The following is a 10,900-nucleotide window of genomic DNA, read 5'->3' on the forward strand; positions in this document are numbered from 1 at the left end:
TTGATTTTGGTACCTTCACCGGCGGCAAGATTGAAATAGAGATCAAGAATGTTAGGGCAATAGTCCAAGCAAGCCGGCGAGCAAATCTTAGCGGCGAATCCTGCCTCCATCAATGAGTCCGACGAGATCCCTACGGTTTTCCGATCAACCCCACAAGCGGCAACGCACTCGTCGCTCTCCACGTGGTTTACAATCCCTTCCACGTCAACCGCGGAAGTCCGGCAAGTGTATTCTCCGGCGACATTAGCCGTCTCCAATAAACATCTTTTCCCGGAAGCTGATATTGAGAACGCGCACATGTTCGTTGGCAGATTCTCGCAAATGATGTTTTCCCCTGAAAAAATTATATAGATATAATAAAACATAAGAATGGAAACGAAGATTCACATGATGAGGATTAAAGGCTTTAATTTTCCTATAGTTTATCTTAAATCCGTCATGATACATATATGTTTGTAACGTACCTAGAGCTGCATGGAGAAGAGATGAGAGGATGAGAAAGATTGGCAATTTGAGGGAAGAATAAGACATTGCTTCTGAGTTTTTTTGTTCCTTCTCTCTTCTTCTCTTTCTCCTTGTTTTTTGATTTTTAGGGGTTAAAGATTTTGAACCTCCTTGATGTTTTCAAGGGAAAAGAGTAATGATATAAGAGAGAACGTGGAAATTAAATAGGACGCGTATACGTTCAAGGGAATGTTGTGGAGTTTTTCCCTTTATAATAATATTCTCTATATATGGTGTTACGATGATAGTAAGAATTGTATTTTTGTCAAAAGTAAAGATTACATTTTGTATAGTAGTTGCAATTCTTTATTTTTCTTTGTGTTAGGTGCTTAGTCAGGATATATGTTCTAAAAAATGTTTCTATAATCTCATCGATACATATTTTTGTGGGAATTATAAAAAAAAATCATAAACTTGGAAGTGGATATTCCGAGAAATTCTAATTTTGTTTATTATAATATAAACCTAATTATAGTTCGTTCAAAGGTTTACAAAAGTTTGAATACGGGATTAATATGATTATTTATGTATCATTGAGTTGTTGCTATGTATTATTATCAACGATATAATGAACTAGGGTATTTTACATTCTGTTTATATTGGGACTATGTGCCTGGATTGCCGTAGCGTCCGACTAATTTTACAAATGGACCAAATTTGTTAGCAGAAGGTTTTAGCAAGTCCATCACAAATAAAAATGTCTAGATGATATACTACTGTTGTTTATTCATTTAATGTTTGGGGGAACGTAATCAAAAGGTTTTATAACAATTGTAAGATTTAGTTGGATTATCATTGTCATTGCAGTACTAATTAAAGACTTTTTGTTTATGGTGAGGGGGTTTCTTTGAAACAAAGCGACGTGCGTACAATACATGTCTTCACGTCCGTCTTTGACTCAACGCGTTAGTTCAAGATACACATTTGAGGGACATTTTTAAATATATTTACTTTTTCATATTTTTTATCAGTACTTGTTACTTGTCAATCAATATATGTTGTGCCTAAACCCATGTGGTAGAAGATAGTAGTAAATTTACAACAGCCCTTACCTTGCTACTGTTTAATTGTGTTTACTACATATTACAAAAAAAACATATATATGAGATCTATCTAGCTATAACTTTTTGTACATAAAATTGTACAATTGGTATCGTTTCGTTTGAGTTGAATAATTGGAAACTCAAGAATTCATCCTAAATTCATTACACTCTGGTGAAATAACACATCAGTAATAAATAAATAAAAAAGGAGAAAAAAAAGAACACATGAATTATGAATCTAAAATATAATTAAAAGTCTAATAAATCTGCCATTAATTGGTTGTCCTAACGTACACGAATACTTCTGACTCTGTGTTGATGCAGCATCACCCCGAATATTAAAAAAAATATTTTCCTAATACAGTAAAACCTCATTAAATTAATAATACTGGGACTGAGACATTTTATTAATTTATAGTGATATTAATTTATCTATAAATTAATAATAATTATTTTATAGTGTTAATTAATAATTATTAATTTATAGATATATTTTTAACTTTTTAAAATTTTTGAATTGAGACAATTTTAGCAAAATAATATTAAAATTTTGGATGTTGTAAACTTTATGGTATTGAAATTGAATTTGAAATACTTAGAAAAAATTATTGACAGTAAATCATAAATACTATAGATAAATTCACTTATACACATGACGTACATAAATTCCAATTTATTAATAAAAATATTAATTGTCGTATATTAATAGTCTATCAAACTATCAAAATGTAAATAATGTATATTTAGAAATTGAAAACCTTAAAAGGTTTTAGCTATTTTTATGAAATATTATAGAGTAATTTATATCATTATAGTTTGAAGATACAACATAACAATTGTTTTATAAATATGAGGTTTAGGAGTAACATACTTTATTATCTCAACATATATATATGTATGTAAATTTACATGATTATCAATTTATAATATTATTGGAACTATATTTTATATGGGGATTTCAAAAAAATTATTATCTTATTATCTTCTCGAATTTTGTTATTTTTTATATTGACCCTATTTGAAACTAACAAAATTTATTAATTTATAGTGTTTATTAATATATAGAGTATTAATTTATATAGGTTTTAGTGTACAATGTATTACATCGATTAGACAGCCAACATGAATCTCTGATGACTTTTTTCTAAAATTGGATTCATTAATTCTAATCCAACTGGCTTTCATATTTACTTTTTTTGATAGAGCCATCAACTTTTTTGACTTTACAAATGCGTATTTATGAAGTGGGTATCTTTTGGTCTAAGGTAAATAATACAATTAAAAACTCATGTTATTGTTTTTTATAGAGTGACGAAGTAAGAAGAGTAATCAATCATTTGGATTTGGCTAGGCGGCCTAAGTTCTAGTAGGCTACAATTTCATATATGTAGTATATATTCTACCATCAACGAATAAAGACTATAAAGTTATGTACGTATTAGGTACATATTAAAAAGAAACGACTTTGCTTACATTTTCACAAATGGCAAACAACGGAATCACAACTAACGGAAAAAAATAAAATATAGTTAGTTATGTTAATATTGGTATTGGAATCACAACTAAAGAAAAGAATTAAAATACAGTTTGAATCTCCTGATTAATCACATTCAAACAGCCACCTCAAATTCCAAACACCATTGTTCCATAATTTGATGTGTTTTCTTATGTTGCAGGAGGAATGAGGAACCGCGGGATCACTCTTATGCTTGTTCCTCTCTTCTTTTTTTTTTATTGTTCTTTACCGATTGAGAACAAAACATTCATGTTTAGCTTACTAAACTACCATGTGTCTCCCTTCTTTTAATGTTGGCAGTGCCGTGTCAATGATTCGAGAGGGTTGGAGTGAAATTTTGTAATGTAAAATTAAAAAAACTAACAATATATCATCTAAAATTTGTGTTAAAATAAAAATTTATAGAGTTTTTGAATCAAATACTAAGAATTATAAAAGATGATAACAAAAGATTAATGATAATGATAATAAAGTTCAAATTTGTAGTTAAAAACACTTAAACATTGAAATTAACTGAATAAATCTATAAAAAAAATATTTGTCAAATGTGGCCTAAAAAAATATGATGAAGGATGTGGTCTAGGGCTACTGCCCCATTTTTTATTAAGTAAGCACGACACTGAATGTTGGATACCCCGGTTAAGGATTTACAAATATGCTTGAAGGTCAACTTTTTTTTTTGTTGCAAACATTTGCCTTTTTGGGTCCTCTTGGAGGAGATTTTAGAATGAAGCCGAATATGTTTTAAATCAACTACAAGTTTACTATTAGTTATATATCCTTTGCGTCCCTTGATATTTTTCTTTTCTTTGGGTTGATATTATTTTGCGGTTGTGTAAATTGAACTAAATGAATAGTATGGTGTATCTAAAAATTGATTTTATTTACTCAGAAATTAGAACTTGGAAGTCTGAATGGAAAAGTAAAAGTCTTTGATTTTTGGAAGTTTGGAACTAATTTCTGTTTTGAACTGATTTCGGTTTGACCTTACAAACTTTGAATACTCTATGTTTTTGAATTGACGTACGAGTTGATTTGAGTCATTGAATAAGGAAGACACTGAGACAGTAGAGAAGAAGCTCAAAGCTTCTAGTCACAAACGCCGTTGTTTTCTTCAAGTGTTAAACAAAAAGATGAGAAAAAATCTCAAAACATTTAAGAGGAGAGGAAGAGTGTGACTACCACAGTACCACTGTTGTAAGAAGAAGCTTGAGCAGAAATTGTTAAGGGAACAACAATGTTGTTTTGCCAAAGTTAGCAAGAGTAACAAACGCATTCCAAAACAAGAGTAACAATGTTTTCTTTCTTGGCATAAAATTCTTGTTTTCTTTCAACTGGTTTGGTTTATCTGTCATCAAATCTCAATTTACCTCGGTTTAGTTTGGTTTATACGTCCACCCACGCCTACTAAATAGTAAATACCCATCCTTTGGGTTGGCTAAGACAAAAAATTCAAAAATTGTCATAAGGCCCAACTCTATTACTACGTTAGCTTACTACTAATCCCTTAACAAATAAAACTGGCCTATATAGCCATATGTCATATCTTTTCTAATGTTTAGGTTCCGTAAGAGCAAAGCCACGTGTCATATCACAAGATAAGCAGAGAACCCCACATGAATCCGAATCCTTCGTCCACCTCACAATCCGAAATATCCCGATCCTCTTCGTCCCTCGACCAAAACAAAAACCATTCCCATCTTTTTTTTGTTCTTACAAAACAACACAGCAAACAAAAAAAAAAAAATGGCAGCAACTGCCGCAACAACGTCTTCGTCTCACCTTCTTATCTCAAGCTCACGCCACGTGGCGCCATCATCTCAGACTTCAATCCTCTTCCCGAGATCTCTGTTCTCCAACAATGGGAAACGAGTGAGAAACCATCATCATGTTGGCGGTGGAGTGAGGTGTATGGCTGTGGCGGCGGATGCTACATCGGCTGAGACGAAACCAGCTGCGAGGAAGAAGAGTGGATACGAGCTCCAGACGTTGACGAGCTGGTTGCTGAGACAAGAGATGAAAGGAGAGATAGATGCGGAGCTGACGATAGTGATGTCGAGCATATCAATGGCTTGTAAGCAGATCGCTTCACTTGTTCAACGTGCCGGAATCTCTAATCTTACCGGAGTTCAAGGCGCCGTTAATATTCAGGGAGAGGATCAGAAGAAGCTTGACGTCATCTCTAATGAGGTCACACACACATGCTTTAAGTTAATTAAATTAGACTTTATTTTTGTTAGCTTTTTAATATGTAAACTTGTTAATGTAGACCACTTAATTTAAGTTTACTAGACATAAACCATAGTTTAAAGATTGAGTGGTGTGTGGTGTCTGCAGGTGTTTTCGAACTGTTTGAGATCAAGTGGAAGAACTGGGATCATTGCGTCGGAGGAAGAGGACGTGCCAGTAGCGGTGGAGGAGAGTTACTCTGGTAACTACGTCGTTGTGTTTGACCCTCTTGACGGTTCCTCCAACATTGACGCTGCTGTCTCTACCGGTTCTATCTTCGGTATCTATAGCCCCAATGACGAATGTATTGTCGACGACTCCGAAGATATCTCAGCTGTATACTACTCTCTTCCTTTCACTTCCATATATTTTTGTTTAGTTTAGGAGATAGAGATACAATGTAAATTAGGTGACCTTTGGCTTATAATGTTGTTGCAGCTTGGGTCAGAAGAACAAAGGTGTATTGTAAACGTGTGCCAGCCAGGGAACAACTTGCTAGCGGCTGGCTACTGTATGTACTCGAGCTCAGTTATCTTCGTTTTAACTCTAGGCAAAGGCGTTTTCTCCTTCACGCTCGATCCAATGTACGGTGAGTTTGTTCTTACGCAAGAAAACATTCAGATCCCGAAAGCCGGAAAAATCTACTCTTTCAACGAAGGGAATTACCAGATGTGGGACGATAAATTAAAGAAGTACATGGATTCCCTCAAGGACCCTGGTCCAAGTGGGAAGCCTTACTCCGCAAGGTACATTGGAAGTTTGGTCGGGGATTTTCACAGGACTTTGTTGTACGGTGGGATTTACGGGTACCCTCGTGACGCAAAGAGCAAAAATGGCAAGCTTAGGCTTTTGTATGAGTGTGCACCAATGAGTTTCATTGTTGAACAAGCCGGAGGAAAAGGGTCTGATGGACACCAGAGAGTACTAGATATCCAACCGACCGAGGTAACTCAAATCAATTAGTTTTTTGGTTTGATTAGATTCTTATGCCCACCCTACTGCTAAGCTTACGTCTAAGATTGGTCTCAACAGAACAGACTAATTCTTATGTTTGGTTAATACCTGACGCAGATACATCAGAGGGTTCCACTGTACATTGGAAGCACGGAGGAAGTGGAGAAGCTAGAGAAGTACTTGGCTTAACTCTTGTACCAAACATAAGCCATTTAATATCTATTGTAAGCCAAGTTCTGACTACATGGTACATGCAATTAGATGCATAAATGGTGAAAGTCCTATTTTGTTGTCGATATGAATAGAGAGAGAAACCAGCTGTTAAATTATAGAGCCAAAAAAGAACAAGTTTAATTTATACAACTTACATGTACTACTAGTTAATTGGGAGCGACCAAAGGAGATAGAATTTTCATATTTCACAGATCATTTAACAAACTAACAGCATAGTTAGGCCAAAAACAGAGGATCTTGCACTGGTGGTCTTCAAACATTAACAGCTTAGTCTTCAAAATCAGTCATCTGTAATGTCACTCTCTGCCTTCAACACTTGGCTGTGTGAAGAGAAGAACGGCTTGAGTTAGGGAGAGGATCAATACATCTTAAAAATCTCGAGTATGATCACATCATTGGGAGAATGAGTAAGCGAAAGTACCAGGACTCGAGATATGATTGCATTGTGATAATGAGTTTGCAACGGTCAAAATGAAGCATCAATAATGAGTGAAAAGGGCAAAATGTATATCTGTAATCAAATGCAGACCAGAAAATACTCACCTTGACTGTTCATGTCTTTCCCTTGAGTCACTTCAGTCACAGTTGATGTATATTCCAAAAAGGCCTGGTCAGACTCGAGATTAACACCCCCTGATTCAGGAGACGACCTGTGATGTAGAATAGCGTATAAGAAGACATCACAAGATAATACCCAATTACAAAGAAGATGATCCTACAAAACTAACCACCTACCCTGAAACAGTTTCAATGGGTGCATTTGAGGCCTGTGGCAAGCAATGATTTGTACCTCCTTCACAACCAAGATCAAAATCAACTAGTAGCTCCGAGAGGCTGTAGTTTTCACCCAAGAAATTAGAAAAGTCCATGTCAAATAAATCAACTTCTGGCTCAGACCCGGATGGAGAAGCTGAAACCAAATCTGCAGTGGCAGGTGCCTCTAAGCACATTGGTGTATCAGCGTTATCAAAGTTGAGCTTTCCTTTCACATGGTCTCTCTTATTTGACATCTTCGGGTTAGACTTGACCGGTGAAGAAGAGGAAATCAGATGACTTCTTTCCACTGAATAAAAAGTAATCTGCTTGAGAGGGCTGATTGTGAACTTCTCCTTTGTAACAATCGTGCAGTTTGTAGGAGTAACTTCTTTCTGTGGACTGTTGGACTTATCAATTCCAGGAGAAGCATGTTTTTGTGGTGTCCTGAGGCATGCTGAACTAGTAGTAACCAACAAATCAGGCTTATTGAACAAACACTTGGCCACACTCGACCCATGACCAACCAATTCATTAGCTGCAGAGCTTTTGGCTAATGGCACTGTTTCAGATGGAGTTTGTGATAAGAAATTGTTAGCTGCTTTATCAGTTTGTGTGATCTTATTAGTCCCTGGACCAAAAACAAGAAGACACAATTAAGTTTAAGAGTACTAGAGATGCAAAGGCAAGTACATCAAAGTTAAATAAACCTAGTAGGCATAGAAACATACCATTTGCTGTTGTAATCCGCGCTTTCCTAGTTAAAGGAGGAGCTCCTACAGAAACTTGAGAACCTTTTCGTTTCCTGGTTATAGACTGAGTAGTCGAAGGAGTTGAAAAATTCCCAAAATCTACTCTTTTGTTACCAAGAAGTGACACTGACATAACATTTGGAGTGTTGTTGTATTGAGTTAAGCCTGAAAACAATGTAGAGCACATAAAAAGATCAAGATCTAAACCAGGCTAACCTAATAATCAATCGTTCCAAATTAGAACCAGCTAAACAAAAACTGCAAACCTGTAGAAGAAGAGACAGTTTGATTTTTCTGTAGAGAATCCGGAGCTGCTGTAGCCGGAGGAGGAGGAGGAGGAGCGGTGAGGGAGGCGTTGTAAGAATTCATCACATTCTGCATCCCCTGTAACAGATTATGAACCCTAACCTTCTCCTGATCCAATCTCACTCTCTCCTGATCAATAGTCACTTTCTGCTCTTTTAGAGAAACGTAATCGTTCAACATATCATCAAGAGTCATCAAACTATTCGGAACCTGCAATTATCAAAAAAAAAAAAAATCCCCAAATAAATTAAAAACCCCATTTTTTCAAACAGATTAAACAAAATCAAGAACTTTAGGGTTTTGTTAGCATACATGGCGAAGTGGGGAGTTAGAGATGAGAGAGGAAGCTTCAGATCTAAAGAGAGTTCGGGTTTCAGTGAATCGATTGTCGAAGAGGTAGCGATCGACGATAAACGCAATTTGAGTTGGGGTAACTTCACCTTTCCCGATGATACGCGATCCTTTGGATCTGCTCGATTTACCCATGACTGCTTTTTTTTTCTTTTTCTTCTGAATAATAGTGAAAACCCTAATTTAGATTAGACGACGAAGATGATTAAAGGCTAATTAGAGCGAAGCTGAAAAGACCTGAAGAAAACATAGCAGCGGGAGATTTTCAAAACGCTCCTTCTCGAACGGTGTCGTTTTCTTAAAAATTTCGCCGGGAGATTGTGTTTGGCGGCAGCTTGAAATGTTTTTTAGTAATTCATTCTGGAATCTGAATATTAAAATTAATTATACTTGATTTATTTATTTTTTTTCTTACTAGATATCTCATATTATGTGTCGCTCGCTTCAATAATTACATTTTTTATTTTTATTTTATAGAACTAATATTACATGTGTTTAGTGTATGATTCATAGAAATGGGCCAAATGGCTATAGATCATCTTATAAAACCGAATAAAAATTAAAAAAAAAATCAAATGTCAGGATACTGAATGAAACAAAAAAAAGAAATGGCTATAGATCATCTTATAAAACAAGAGGGAATCAAAATTATAACATGAATACAGTTCTAATAAAATCCATTTCACTTTTCAGGGTAAATGAAAATGAGATGAAAATATAAAAAAGCATTTTTGGGGTGACAACAAAAAGTAAAGCACAAATTAAAAAAAAAAAAAAAAATCAGAAACACTTTTCACATTTGTCCAAGTGCTTAACCCCATCCTTCTCTGTCCTTTCTCTCGCTCTCTCTCTTCCCCACCACCATCATCACTTTACTCTCTCTGTTCATCAGGAGATCTCATTCTATTCTCCCCCATTTCAAACCCTAGAATCTCAAATCACAAATTCCACAACCAACTTCATTTATGGCGAGCTTCAGTCTCTCCAGGTCACTCCTGGTCCTACTCCTGATTGTCATCTCATTGTTCTCAACATTCTCGATTTCGGAAGCTACCTCGTTCACTTTCTCGTTCACGAGTTCCAATAAAAATGCGAGCTTTGAGTCTCAAGACATTGCCCTGTTCGGCGACGCTAAGCTCGTCGATAACGGATCTTCGATTCAGCTGACTGACTCGGTGATTCACGGTGGTGGGCGAGTCATCTACAAGAAACCCATTGAGTCCGTGAAGGATATAGGAAACGAGTATTTCGCGGGATTCTCTACTGTTTTCTCCTTCTCCATATCTCCTGGTGGTGGTAGACTCGGGTTTTTCGTGTTTCCTGTTAACGGAACGTTTGATCACTCTCTATTCCAAGTCAAGTTCGATACTTCTGACAAATTCACCAAGTTTGGAGATCCGAGTGTGGCGGTGATTGTTGATGGTGCTACGGTTCCTGAGAAGATTCTCAGTTTCAAGATGGCAAACTTGGTGAAGACGGAGAAGGTGTTGTTGTACGCTTGGATTAATTACCAAGCTGGTGGCAAGTTCTTGGAAGTCCGGTTAAGCAAATCTAAAAGCTTTGAATCTGTTCTTCCTCTTATGTTTGATCGGATTGATTTGTCAGCAATGTTGAAAGTTGAGGATGAGTTCATGGTTGGTGTCAATTCGTATAGTGGAAACGTTAATCTACATTCTTGGAGCTTAGAGGTGAGACGCTCCGAGTATGAACACTCTTGGGCGGTGGTATTGGTGGAAGAACGTATAAAACAGGAGGCTGCGAAGAAGAGGAGAAAAGAGAGGATATGGGAGATTGTTACTTGCTTCGTCATGACGTTTGGATCAACAGGGCTTGTCTTCTTTGCCATGATGCATATTTGGGCAGCTTTCAAAAGAAACAAGCTTGCTATGGTGATGCAAGAGGAGTGTGGGATCAAGACCAAGGAGTTTGGGTATGCGAAGATGGACAAAATGGAAGTTGTGATGAGTAAAGCCAATGCGAAACAAGAAAGGAAGTGAAAGTCAAGTTTGTGTGTTTTTTTTTGGTGTGTTTAGGATAAGTCATCTTTTATGTAATCAAGTAGATTCTTGGGACTGTAATGGTAACTAGTTACCCACGACGAGTTTCTTCACTGGCTAATGTAGTCCCCTTATCTTCATGTGTGTAAGCTTGCAATGTTATTATTACTCTTTCGCATTTTTAATTTAATTTGGCATGTAAAATGTTGTAGAATCAACGCCAAACTTGAGTGCATGGGATACCACTCGTTTGCAGTAGCT

General features: G+C 36.1%; 4 protein-coding genes across 6 annotated transcripts in view; 2 read left to right on the forward strand and 2 right to left on the reverse strand.

The window, feature by feature from the left end:
• The window catches only part of LOC109132691, a 3,045-nt gene extending 2,337 nt beyond the window's left edge, over nucleotides 1-708 (reverse strand). Inside the window, exons 1-2 of the mRNA XM_019244780.1 lie at nucleotides 465-708; nucleotides 14-334 (exon numbers count right to left, since the gene is read on the reverse strand). Of these exons, the coding sequence (XP_019100325.1) occupies nucleotides 14-334; nucleotides 465-531 (388 nt within the window). The 5' untranslated portion in view covers nucleotides 532-708. The remainder of the gene's footprint in view (nucleotides 1-13; nucleotides 335-464) is intronic.
• Nucleotides 4,770-6,575, forward strand: LOC104781268 (fructose-1,6-bisphosphatase, chloroplastic). Its single transcript, XM_010505896.2, has 4 exons — nucleotides 4,770-5,253; nucleotides 5,401-5,628; nucleotides 5,731-6,237; nucleotides 6,364-6,575. Exons 1-4 carry the CDS (start codon nucleotides 4,810-4,812, stop codon nucleotides 6,433-6,435), a joined length of 1,251 nt encoding a protein of 416 aa, XP_010504198.1. The 5' UTR covers nucleotides 4,770-4,809; the 3' UTR covers nucleotides 6,436-6,575.
• Nucleotides 6,711-8,965, reverse strand: LOC104781267. Of its 3 annotated transcripts, none has more exons than XR_002037744.1 (6): nucleotides 8,604-8,965; nucleotides 8,252-8,501; nucleotides 7,965-8,150; nucleotides 7,216-7,864; nucleotides 6,902-7,130; nucleotides 6,711-6,800 (listed from the first exon to the last, which is right to left on the reverse strand). XR_002037744.1 is itself a non-coding variant. In XM_010505895.2 (6 exons), the coding sequence occupies exons 1-6, from the start codon at nucleotides 8,775-8,777 to the stop codon at nucleotides 6,790-6,792; spliced, it is 1,377 nt and encodes a 458-aa protein (XP_010504197.1). In that variant the 5' UTR covers nucleotides 8,778-8,965; the 3' UTR covers nucleotides 6,723-6,789. The 3 variants fall into 3 exon arrangements, 2 of the variants coding, with proteins under 2 accessions (XP_010504197.1, XP_019100326.1); XM_010505895.2 differs by having other exon boundaries at nucleotides 6,723-6,800; nucleotides 7,024-7,130; XM_019244781.1 differs by having other exon boundaries at nucleotides 6,730-7,130.
• On the forward strand, nucleotides 9,443-10,829 carry LOC104781269. Its single transcript, XM_010505897.2, has one exon. It carries the CDS (start codon nucleotides 9,608-9,610, stop codon nucleotides 10,637-10,639), a length of 1,032 nt encoding a protein of 343 aa, XP_010504199.1. The 5' UTR covers nucleotides 9,443-9,607; the 3' UTR covers nucleotides 10,640-10,829.

The sequence above is a fragment of the Camelina sativa genome, chromosome 4, assembly GCF_000633955.1.
Source record: "Camelina sativa cultivar DH55 chromosome 4, Cs, whole genome shotgun sequence".
Lineage (NCBI taxonomy): Eukaryota > Viridiplantae > Streptophyta > Magnoliopsida > Brassicales > Brassicaceae > Camelina > Camelina sativa.